The sequence below is a fragment of the Pecten maximus genome, chromosome 1 (genome assembly GCF_902652985.1).
Source record: "Pecten maximus chromosome 1, xPecMax1.1, whole genome shotgun sequence".
NCBI classification, from domain to species: Eukaryota; Metazoa; Mollusca; class Bivalvia; order Pectinida; family Pectinidae; genus Pecten; species Pecten maximus.
In genome coordinates this window covers 35,243,637-35,257,267 of record NC_047015.1, presented here as the reverse complement: position 1 = coordinate 35,257,267, position 13,631 = coordinate 35,243,637, and the positions used below count along the sequence as shown (strand labels likewise).

At 41.1% G+C, this 13,631-nt stretch overlaps 1 protein-coding gene across 15 annotated transcripts in view; it reads right to left on the bottom strand.

Moving 5' to 3' along the window:
• Positions 1 to 13,631, bottom strand: part of LOC117331777 — a 184,221-nt gene that overhangs the window by 129,368 nt on the left and 41,222 nt on the right. The window contains exon 1 of one of the 15 annotated variants that reach the window (XM_033890674.1): positions 3,398 to 3,498. The exons of the other annotated variants lie outside the window; for them this stretch is intronic. Within the exon in view, the coding sequence (XP_033746565.1) occupies positions 3,398 to 3,472 (75 nt within the window). The 5' untranslated portion in view covers positions 3,473 to 3,498. Of the gene's footprint in view, positions 1 to 3,397; positions 3,499 to 13,631 lie in introns of those variants that run through there. 15 annotated transcript variants of the gene reach the window in all.

Genomic DNA, 13,631 nt, shown 5'->3' with positions numbered 1-13,631 from the left:
AGTACTACAGATTAGTACAGTAAGTACATTCTAGGTCTGTATGTACAGTACTACAGATTAGTACAGTAAGTACCTTCTAGGTCTGTATGTACAGTACTACAGATTAGTACAGTAAGTACATTCTAGGTCTGTATGTACAGTACTACAGATTAGTACAGTAAGTACAATCTAGGTGTGTATGTACAGTACTACAGATTAGTACAGTAAGTACCTTCTAGGTCTGTATGTACAGTACTACAGATTAGTACAGTAAGTACATTCTAGGTCTGTATGTACAGTACTACAGATTAGTACAGTAAGTACAATCTAGGTCTGTATGTACAGTACTACAGATTAGTACAGTAAGTACAATCTAGGTCCGTATATGTACAGTACTACAGATTAGTACAGTAAGTACCTTCTAGGTCTGTATGTACAGTACTACAGATTAGTACATTAAGTACAATCTAGGTCCCTATATATGTACAGTACTACAGATTAGTACAGTAAGTACATTCTAGGTCTGTATGTACAGTACTACAGATTAGTACAGTAAGTATAATCTAGGTGTGTATGTACAATACTACAGATTAGTACAGTAAGTACAATCTAGGTCCGTATATGTACAGTACTACAGATTAGTACATTAAGTACAATCTAGGTCCCTATATATGTACAGTACTACAGATTAGTACAGTAAGTACATTCTAGGTCTGTATGTACAGTACTACAGATTAGTACAGTAAGTATAATCTAGGTGTGTATGTACAATACTACAGATTAGTACAGTAAGTACAATCTAGGTCCGTATATGTACAGTGCTACAGATTAGTACAGTAAGTACAATCTAGGTCTGTATGTACAGTACTACAGATTAGTACAGTAAGTACATTCTAGGTCTGTATGTACAGTACTACAGATTAGTACAATCTAGGTGTGTATGTACAATACTACAGATTAGTACAGTAAGTACCTTCTAGGTCTGTATGTACAGTACTACAGATTAGTACATTAAATACATTCTAGGTCTGTGTGTACAGTACTACAGATTAGTACAGTAAGTACCTTCTAGGTCTGTATGTACAGAACTACAGATTAGTACATTCTAGGTCCCTATATATGTACAGTACTACAGATTAGTACAGTAAGTACAACCTAGGTCTGTATGTACAGAACTACAGATTAGTACATTCTAGGTCCCTATATATGTACAATACTACAGATTAGTACAGTAAGTACCTTCTAGGTCTGTATGTACAGTACTACAGATTAGTACATTAAATACATTCTAGGTCTGTATGTACAGTGCTACAGATTAGTACAGTAAGTACATTCTAGGTCCGTATGTACAGTACTACAGATTAGTACAGTAAGTACAATCTAGGTGTGTATGTACAGTACTACAGATTAGTACAGTAAGTACAATCTAGGTCTGTATGTACAGTACTACAGATTAGTACAGTAAGTACAATCTAGGTCTGTATGTACAGTACTACAGATTAGTACAGTAAGTACAATCTAGGTCCGTATATGTACAGTACTACAGATTAGTACATTCTAGGTCTGTATATGTACAGTACTACAGATTAGTACAGTAAGTACAATCTAGGTGTGTATGTACAGTACTACAGATTAGTACAGTAAGTACAATCTAGGTCTGTATGTACAGTACTACAGATTAGTACAGTAAGTACAATCTAGGTCTGTATGTACAGTACTACAGATTAGTACAGTAAGTACAATCTAGGTCCGTATATGTACAGTACTACAGATTAGTACATTCTAGGTCTGTATATGTACAGTACTACAGATTAGTACAGTAAGTACAATCTAGGTATGTATGTACAGTACTACAGATTAGTACAGTAAGTACAATCTAGGTCCGTATATGTACAGTACTACAGATTAGTACATTCTAGGTCTGTATATGTACAGTACTACAGATTAGTACAGTAAGTACAATCTAGGTCCGTATATGTACAGTACTACAGAGTAACACAGTATAAGTACGATCTAGGCCCGTATATGTACAGTACTACAGATTAGTACAGTAAGTACAATCTAGGTCCGTATATGTACAGTACTACAGATTAGTACAGTAAGTACATTCTAGGTACGTATGTACAGTACTACAGATTAGTACAGTAAGTACAATCTAGGTCCGTATGTACAGTACTACAGATTAGTACAGTAAGTACAATCTAGGTCTGTATGTACAGTGCTACAGATTAGTACAGTAAGTACAATCTAGGTCTGTATGTACAGTACTACAGATTAGTACAGTAAGTACATTCTAGGTCTGTATATATGTACAGTACTACAGAGTAACACAGTATAAGTACATTATAGGCCTGTATATGTACAGTACTACATATTAGTACAGTAAGTACATTCTAGGTCTGTATATATGTACAGTACTACAGAGTAACTAGGTATAAGTACATTATAGGCCCGTATATGTACTGTACTACAGATTAGTACAGTAAGTACATTCTAGGTCTGTATATGTACAGTGCTACAGATTAGTACAGTAAGTACATTCTAGGTCTGTATATATGTACAGTACTACAGAGTAACTAGGTATAAGTACATTATAGGCCCGTATATGTACTGTACTACAGATTAGTACAGTAAGTACATTCTAGGTCTGTATATGTACAGTGCTACAGATTAGTACAGTAAGTACATTCTAGGTCCGTATATGTACAGTACTACAGAGTAACTAGGTATAAGTACATTATAGGCCCGTATATGTACTGTACTACAGATTAGTACAGTAAGTACATTATAGGCCCGTATATGTACAGTACTACAGATTAGTACAGTAAGTACATTCTAGGTCTGTATATGTACAGTACTACAGAGTAACTATAAAATCTTACAGGACTCTTATAGCAACCAACTTAGTCTTAACAAAAAAACATGTAATTATTCCTGACAACATGTGATGGACATATTATTGTTTTACAAAATAAGAACAGTTCAGGGTCCAAGATTAGTTTCATTAGCTAATGCCAATTTAAGACTTTAGAAAATATGCAACTGTTTTCCCATCATCATTATTAAGATGACTGAAATTTTCTACCCAATCTTTAAACAGCAGATCTCATCATTTCTGATCAAATGCCAACTTGGCTTAAACAAAAGCATGAGTGCAATGGAAAAAAATCCAGATGGTTTAAACCAAGAACACTTTGGCAAACTTTGACCTGTATTATATGTATGGTATTCAGAATGACCTGTTACCTTAGGGATAAGATACAGGAGTACTGGTATAGTCGGATATGTGTAACAGAAGAGAAATACGACTACCCATCTCTACATGATCAGACATATGGCTAACCAATATCTCTGTGTAATGATTAATTAACATTATAGTAAGAAAAATTTACAAACAAAATCTTTGGATTCAACTTACATCTTCGTCAATGGCAGTGAGCTGTGAATTCAGATTGTTCAACAAATTATCGAGTATATCCTCAAGTTCCTTCATTTTGGATGGAGATACTGCACACACAATGTTTACTAGTCCAACTGAGCATGAATGGATTAGAGTAGTTCACAGATTTAGTTCACAGAAACGTCTCTTTGATATCATCTCTAAGTTGTAATCCTCAATATGAATCATTTCCTTGCTGAAAACCACTAGTGCCTCATGTCACACCAGAGCCATGAGTGTTTCCCTGGTAGTTGGTACAGCAGGGCTTCCCCCCCTTGGTCGGACAGATAGGGCCCTCCTCAGACCCCTGCAGCCAGCCTACAAGCCTACTCACACAGATAAGACATCTGTCTGCTACCTATCCTCTACACACTCAGTCTATCAACTTTATATATCATTCAACTTAAAAAAAAGCATCGTTGAATTACAAAAATTAAATTCTAAAGGTTTTTTTATGTGATTCCGACAACCACTTCCTCTTCGACTAAATGCACCATTACCGACTACCAAAAGATTGGAGAAAAATATGTATCACCTGTGTATATACTCCATTCCATGCCTCTTTACTGTATTTCATTAATTTACCTACAATGTATGCATAACGAAATCCAGCCTGAATTAAAACCAGCTGTCTATTATTTTTAGTCTGTCTATCTAGTAATTAGTTTTTGAGAAGACAGTATGCATTCAAAACTTATCTCTTCATTTGTTTTCAAACATAAGTTTATTGTAAGTATCATTTCATCGCCTGCCTTATCAGTCCCTGACAGGTTTTGACATCCTGTCTCAGAAACACGATCTGCCAGCTGCAACACTTCAGTCATCAGGCCTACATTGATCTTTCAACTTAATTTCAAAACTTACAGAACCAGATCTGCTGCGGTAGATCTGCCATAAATTGTAATTAACTATGTGATTGGAAGGTCACTGTCCAGAAGAGAATCATTTAGACTTGCCTAAGTCCCCAATTGTTTGCTATACTTCAATCTTTATGAAGTGATCATGATTATACATACATTTGGTTTGTTTTGGTTTGTATTGTCCTATCAACAGCTTAAAGGTCATTAAGGACAGGCTCCACTATGTGTAAGATGTATGTGTGTAGTGTATGTGTAGTATATGTGTGTAGTGTATGTGTAGTGTATGTGTGTAGTGTATGTGTAGTGTATGTGTGTGTTTTGGGAGTCTGTTCCTTACAGGGTGAATGTATAGTTACAAGTTAGACATTAGATTGAAGAAAGTTGTTCAGAAAGAGGAGAAAAGATAGGATTCAAAATGGGTCTCATAATTATAATGCAATGGGGACAGCAGGTACAATTCTGATGTCCTACCTACAGGCACTTGTGATATACTAATAGTAATGTGCTCCATTATCATTTCAGACTTCTAATGTTCCAGTGTTATGTTGCCTGATCATCCCCACAGATTAACTGCATGTTATAACATTGTATGACTATAAGGTTTCAAACTTCTTTTAAGGCTACGTTAGTGGGATATCAGTTGGTAGTAAACTAAATGCTCCTGTACTACCGTGTCAGTGGGCAAGACATTTTGCCAAAGTTCCAAGTGATCTGGATAGTATGCAATAGGTCTGATCTATATAATCGTGATTATTATGGGTAATATAGAGTGAGGTAGCCACCAGCAACTACTGTACAGGGAGATCCCGCATCAAAATGTCACTGGTTGTTGATGGTCAGTTCCTGCTTTACAACATCTCCAGCTCAATTCAATTCTGATTAACACATATTCTGTGTGGGAACTTTTACTAGGAATGACAACAAGGAATTCAAGTTATCTTTTTTGGACAAATCCAATAGACCAAATTGGGGAACTTTTACATGTAGATAATGTTAAAAACACACGTTTCACGAGTGTCATGCTTACCAGTTATATAATGCAGTTTCAATTCTAGCTGTTTACATAATGACAGACATTTTGATCCTTGATTCTCTTTTCTGATATATTTTGTGTAATATTTGCCATCAAATATTTCTGCATTTTTCAAAAGTCTTAATGGAAAATGATAATTTTTAATTTGTTTTTGGAGAAACTAAGGTTAAAATGCACAGGGAATGAGGTTTCCTTCACACCCAGTTATATAGATTATAGACAGAAAAAAAAAGTTTTGTTGGAACTGTTCTTATAAATGGCGTGCTCTAGATCTATGGAAACCAGTTAAATCAGACAGCAACCATCAATTGAAAGGCAATCAAATTTGTCATTATTTGTGAGCTTAATGTCAACCAATGATTGGGCCAATAACCCAAGCAATATGGTAGAAAGAATAAAACAGTTTCTGATTGAAATTAAGATTATATTTGTTGCTATATGAAATAAATCCTACACACATTATCCGGTACTTTGACTCATTTTCCTTTTTGTGGGGATGTGACCCTTTATACTCTTACCTAACAACTAATAGACAGGTAATGAGTGGAAATGCTTTTTAGAGTTTCTTTAAAAAGTGCTGTAATCATCCAAAAACACATTTCCTGGGATCAGCTTTCCTACCGAGCTACACAACTGACACTCGTAATTATCACTATCTACAAAGGTAAAACTGTGCAGACACGTGTTTAAATATCAGTTTCAACTGATTTAAGATTTCGAAATTTCAAACAATGAGAATAAGAAAGGACCTAAAAATTCTGAAATACTGCTGAAATAAAGAGTAGAAATGAGTGTAGCACACTGATCAGTTAGCCACATACCACCTGTAGTGGTCGGGAGAGGTGAAGAATAGTATATCCGATCAGGGGGAGATAAAGACGGGCTAACAGACCAGTTTATGAATCACTTGCCACAGAAGAGGAGCGATAGGATGTGGATCAAAGATAAACCTTGTGTGATGGACACCCCCAGCCTCACTATCTGGCCCAATTACTCCCACCATAACAATAAATCTCACTTAGATTTTTCCCTAAACAGGTATCTGGAATATTTTGGGTACTAGATTTATTTATTAGATTCAGAGTTGTAAAATCCTGCTGGATTGTTGCAATTCTATCAAAGTAGATCTAGAGTTGACATGCAAGAAGATACTGTTTTTTTCAGACAGGTGATTGAAGTGTTTTTTTAGATATCTGATATCTTTAGAATATCATCAGTATTTTATCAGGATTTAGTGGTAATAATACAATACCTTAGAATCAGTTGTCTCCCCTAAAAAAACTAGTCTGTTATCAGTTATCTCCCCCAAGAGTATGACATCAGTTGTCTCCCCTAAATAGCTGCAGTGTGTTATCAGTTATCTCAACAAGAGTATGACATCAGTTGTCTCCCCTGAATAGCTGCAGTGTGTTATCAGTTATCTCACCAAGAGTATGACATCAGTTGTCTCCCCTAAATAGCTGCAGTGTGTTATCAGTTATCTCACCAAGAGTATGACATCAGTTGTCTCCCCTAAATAGCTGCAGTGTGTTATCAGTTATCTCATCTAGAGTGTGACATCAGTTATCTCCCCTGAATAGCTGCAGTGTGTTATCAGTTATCTCACCAAGAGTATGACATCAGTTGTCTCCCCTAAATAGCTGCAGTGTGTTATCAGTTATCTCATCTAGAGTATGACATCAGTTGTCTCCCCTGAATAGCTGCAGTGTGTTATCAGTTATCTCACCAAGAGTATGACATCAGTTGTCTCCCCTTAATAGCTGCAGTGTGTTATCAGTTATCTCACTAATAGTATGACATCAGTTGTCTCCCCTAAATAGCTGCAGTGTGTTATCAGTTATCTCATCTAGAGTATGACATCAGTTGTCTCCCCTGAATAGCTGCAGTGTGTTATCAGTTATCTCACCAAGAGTATGACATCAGTTGTCTCCCCTAAATAGCTGCAGTGTGTTTTCAGTTATCTCACCAAGAGTATGACATCAGTTGTCTCCCCTGAATAGCTGCAGTGTGTTATCAGTTATCTCACCAAGAGTATGACATCAGTTGTCTCCCCTGAATAGCTGCAGTGTGTTATCAGTTATCTCACCAAGAGTATGACATCAGTTGTCTCCCCTAAATAGCTGCAGTGTGTTATCAGTTATCTCACCAAGAGTATGACATCAGTTGTCTCCCCTAAATAGCTGCAGTGTGTTATCAGTTATCTCACCAAGAGTATGACATCAGTTGTCTCCCCTGATTGTGGCAATATGACTATTACACAGCCCATTGCTGCAGTACATGTGCCAGACACTCACATATAAAACTACAGCTGTGGATGGAGCAGCAACCAGGCCTGCAGTCGGATTAGATTGTCTATTTAATCCAATATCACCTGTGAGTAGATTCTGTTTGAGCAGCAGTGACCCATATAATCACTTCCTCCAGGAACCAAATGGGGGAGGGGAGGGAAAGTATTAACAGTTGAGCTGAAATATCTCTACTCTTCTTTGCCCTGAATAGCTATCAATGTGGTCAAGCTAAGGATGCATGTAATTAAACTGTGTCTTGAATCTGTTTATCAATGATAGTAAGTGCTCTAAATATATAATCTCATGCTTCAACAGCCCCCTGGCTCTATAGCTAGGCTTCAACAATACTTAAGTGGTTATTTCATCCTTAAACTAGCCTACATTATTTCCAAAACATTTTTTTCTGTTCCTGATATATTGTGTGCTAAGCTTCTAACTCTCTACACTCCTCTGTATCCCCCACTGTATAACTCTCTACACTCCTCTATATCACCCCACTGTATAACTCTCTACACTCCTCTATATCTCCCCTACTGTCTAACTCTCTACACTCCTCTGTATCCCCCACTGTCTAACTCTCTACACTCCTCTATATCCCCCACTGTCTAACTCTCTACACTCCTCTATATCCCCCACTGTCTAACTCTCTACACTCCTCTGTATCCCCCACTGTCTAACTCTCTACACTCCTCTGTATATCCCCCCACTGTCTAACTCTCTACACTCCTCTGTATCCCCCCACTGTCTAACTCTCTACACTCCTCTGTATCCCCCACTGTCTAACTCTCTACACTCCTCTGTATCCCCCACTGTATAACTCTCTACACTCCTCTATATCCCCCTACTGTCTAACTCTCTACACTCCTCTATATCCCCCTACTGTCTAACTCTCTACACTCCTCTATATCCACCCACTGTCTAACTCTCTACACTCCTCTATATCCACCCACTGTCTAACTCTCTACACTCCTCTATATCCCCCCACTGTATAACTCTCTACACTCCTCTATATCCCCCTACTGTCTAACTCTCTACACTCCTCTGTATCCCCCACTGTCTAACTCTCTACACTCCTCTGTATCTCCCCACGGTCTAACTCTCTACACTCCTCTATATCCCCCACTGTCTAACTCTCTACACTCCTCTATATCCCCCACTGTCTAACTCTCTACACTCCTCTATATCCCCCCACTGTCTAACTCTCTACACTCCTCTATATCCCCCACTGTCTAACTCTCTACACTCCTCTATATCCCCCCACTGTCTAACTCTCTACACTCCTCTATATCCCCCACTGTCTAACTCTCTACACTCCTCTATATCCCCCCACTGTATAACTCTCTACACTCCTCTATATCCCCCACTGTCTAACTCTCTACACTCCTCTATATCCCCCACTGTCTAACTCTCTACACTCCTCTATATACCCCCACTGTCTAACTCTCTACACTCCTCTATATCCCCCCACTGTCTAACTCTCTACACTCCTCTATATCCCCCACTGTCTAACTCTCTACACTCCTCTATATCCCCCACTGTCTAACTCTCTACACTCCTCTATATCCCCCCACTGTCTAACTCTCTACATCCTCTATATCCCCCACTGTCTAACTCTTTTTATCCCAGTCAATCTTACACTCTTTCCCCCACTGAATATCCTTTTCCCCAAGTTATCCTCACCGTCTGACATCCCCCACTGCATCGTCTCACTCCTCTAATCCCCCCTAATTCTGCATCGCTTATATCCCACCAAGTCTACTCTCTACACTCTTTATCCCCATGCTACTGTACATCTCTACTCCTACCAGCTGTATTCCACCCACGTAAACCCTACCCCTCATACTCCATGTTACTCTTACTCCCATATCACCAGTGTCTACCCTAAATACTCCTGTTATCCCAGTCTACTCTCACCTATATCACCCAGTCTCTCTCTCACCCTATATCCCAATGCTATACCACACTCCTATGCTCCACGTAATCTCTACACTTCTTTCCCCACTGTATAAACTCTCACACTTGATCCATGTCTACCTAACCAGATGCCAATGTCATTACACTCTCGATCCCATTTAATCCTATCACACCTTATAGTTCTCTCTACACATCCCATATAATCCCCACTGTCTACTCCTACACCACCCCAGGTAGTAACTTATTAACCAATACCTGTAATCTTACATCTCTATCCCCCTGTCTAACTCTCTACATCCTATTCCCAACCACTGTTAACTTCTGAATCTGTATATCCCATGTGCTTAAACTCTCTAACTCCTCTATCCCCCTGTCTAACTTCAACTCCTTAGTATCCCCCTTACTGTCATACTCTCTACACTCCTCTATATCTCCCAACTGTCTAACTCTCTACACTCCTCTGTATCCCCCACTGTCTAACTCTCTACACTCCTCTATATCCCCCACTGTCTAACTCTCTACACTCCTCTATATCCCCCCACTGTCTAACTCTCTACACTCCTCTATATCCCCCACTGTCTAACTCTCTACACTCCTCTATATCCCCCACTGTCTAACTCTCTACACTCCTCTATATCCCCCACTGTCTAACTCTCTACACTCCTCTATATCCCCCCCCCCACTGTCTAACTCTCTACACTCCTCTATATCCCCCACTGTCTAACTCTCTACACTCCTCTATATCCCCCCACTGTCTAACTCTCTACACTCCTCTATATCCCCCACTGTCTAACTCTCTACACTCCTCTATATCCCCCCACTGTCTAACTCTCTACACTCCTCTATATCCCCCCACTGTCTAACTCTCTACACTCCTCTATATCCCCCCACTGTCTAACTCTCTACACTCCTCTATATCCCCCCACTGTCTAACTCTCTACACTCCTCTATATCCCCCCACTGTCTAACTCTCTACACTCCTCTATATCCCCCACTGTCTAACTCTCTACACTCCTCTATATCCCCCCACTGTCTAACTCTCTACACTCCTCTATATCCCCCCACTGTCTAACTCTCTACACTCCTCTATATCCCCCACTGTCTAACTCTCTACACTCCTCTATATCCCCCCACTGTCTAACTCTCTACACTCCTCTATATCCCCCCACTGTCTAACTCTCTACACTCCTCTATATCCCCCACTGTCTAACTCTCTACACTCCTCTATATCACCCCACTGTCTAACTCTCTACACCCCCCCATATCCCCCTACTGTCTAACCTCTCTACACTCCTCTATATCCCCCACTGTTCTAACTCTCTAGCACGCCTCTATATCCCCCCACTGTCTAACCTCTACACTCCTCTATATCCCCCCACTGTCTAACTCTCTACACTCCTCTATATCACCCCACTGTCTAACTCTCTACACTCCTCTATATCCCCCTACTGTCTAACTGCTCTAAACTCCTCTATATCCACCCCACTGTCTACTCTTCTACCACTCCTCTATATCCCCCCACTGTCTAGACTCTCTACACATCCCTCTATATCCCCCCAAGGGTCCTAAGCTCTCTACACTCCTCTATAGTCACCCACTGTCCTAACTCTCTACACTCCTCTATATCCCCCCACTGTCTAACTCTCTACACTCCTCTATATCCCCCACTGTCTAACTCTTTACACTCCTCATATAACCCCCACTGTCTAAACTCTCTACACTCCTCTATATCACCCCACGGTCTAACTCTCTACACTCCTCTATATCCCCCACTGTCTAACTCTCTACACTCCTCTATATCCCCCCACTGTCTAACTCTCTACACTCCTCTATATCCCCCCACTGTCTAACTCTCTACACTCCTCTATATCACCCCACGGTCTAACTCTCTACACTCCTCTATATCCCCCCACTGTCTAACTCTCTACACTCCTCTATATCACCCCACTGTCTAACTCTCTACACTCCTCTATATCCCCCACTGTCTAACTCTCTACACTCCTCTATATCCCCCACGGTCTAACTCTCTACACTCCTCTATATCCCCCCATTGTCTAACTCTCTACACCCTCTGTATCCCCCCACTGTCTAACTCTCGACACTCCTCTGTATCCCCCACTGTCCTAACCCTATACACTCCCTCTATATCCCCCCCCACCCCCTGGTCTAACCTCCTACACTCCTCTGTATCCCCCCACTGTCTAACTCTCTACACTCCTCTGTACCCCTCAACTCTTAACTCCTCTATCCCCCCACTGTCTAACTCTCTAACACTCCTCTATATCCCCACCACCCTCACTTCTATACCTTACTCTACACCTCCTCTATACTCTAACCCCCTCCCCCCCCCACTGTCTAACTCTCTACACTCCTCTATATCCCCCCACTGTCTAACTCTCTACACTCCTCTATATCCCCCCACTGTCTAACTCTCTACACTCCTCTATATCCCCCACTGTCTAACTCTCTACACTACTCTATATCCCCCCACTGTCTAACTCTCTACACTCCTCTATATCCCCCCACTGTCTAACTCTCTACACTCCTCTATATCTCCCCACTGTCTAACTCTCTACACTCCTCTATCCCAGTCTAACTCCACCCCTCTACCCCTGTCTAACTCTCTACACTCCTCTATATCCCCCCTGTCCATAAACTCTCTACACTCCTCTATATCCCCCACTGTCTAACTCTCTACACTCCTCTATATCCCCCCACTGTCTAACTCTCTACACTCCTCTATATCCCCCACTGTCTAACTCTCTACACTCCTCTATATCCCCCACTGTCTAACTCTCTACACTCCTCTATATCCCCCCACTGTCTAACTCTCTACACTCCTCTATATCCCCCCACTGTCTAACTCTCTACACTCCTCTATATCACCCCACTGTCTAACTCTCTACACTCCTCTATATCCCCCCACTGTCTAACTCTCTACACTCCTCTATATCCCCCCACTGTCTAACTCTCTACACTCCTCTATATCCCCCCACTGTCTAACTCTCTACACTCCTCTATATCCCCCCACTGTCTAACTCTCTACACTCCTCTATATCCCCCCACTGTCTAACTCTCTACACTCCTCTATATCACCCACTGTCTAACTCTCTACACTCCTCTATATCCCCCCACTGTCTAACTCTCTACACTCCTCTATATCACCCCACTGTCTAACTCTCTACACTCCTCTATATCCCCCACTGTCTAACTCTCTACACTCCTCTATATCCCCCCACTGTCTAACTCTCTACACTCCCTCTATATCCCCCCACTGTCTAACTCTCTACACTCTTCTATATCTCCCAACTGTCTAACTCTCTACACTCCTCTATATCCCCCCCACTGTCTAACTCTCTACACTCCTCTATATCACCCCACTGTCTAACTCTCTACACTCCTCTATATCCCCCACTGTCTCACTCTCTACACATCTCTATATCCCCCCACTGTCTAACTCTCTACACTCCTCTATATCCCCCTACTGTCCCACTCTCTACACTCCTCTATATCCCCCCATTGTCTAACTCTCTACACTCCTCTATATCCCCCACTGTCTAACTCTCTACACTCCTCTGTATCCCCCCACTGTCTAACTCTCCTCACTCCTCTATATCCCCCCATTGTATAACTCTCTACACTCCTCTATATCCCCCCACTGTATAATTCTCTACACTCCTCTATATCCCCCCACTGTCTAACTCTCTACACTCCTCTATATCCCCCCACTGCCTAACTCTCTACACTCCTCTATATCCCCCCACTGTATAACTCTCTACACTCCTCTATATCCCCCTACTGTCTAATTCTCTAACCCCCCCCCCCCCCCCCCCCCCACCCCCCCCCCCCCCCCCCCCCCCCCCCCCCCCCCCCCCCCCCCCCCCCCCCCCCCCCCCCCTCCTACCACCCTCCCTGACCAGACAGCTATCTGCCAACACATATATCCAAGGTAATTATATTTACCCAGGGAATGTATACTCATTAGTACATCAGTCATCCTTCCTTCCATCTGGACTCCTCCTATTGCCTTTCTTGTCTTTCCCCTTACCTATCCTTCCTCTTCATCTCTTCATTGCATTATTTCTAAACACGTATCATTATTTGAAGACTATATTAAA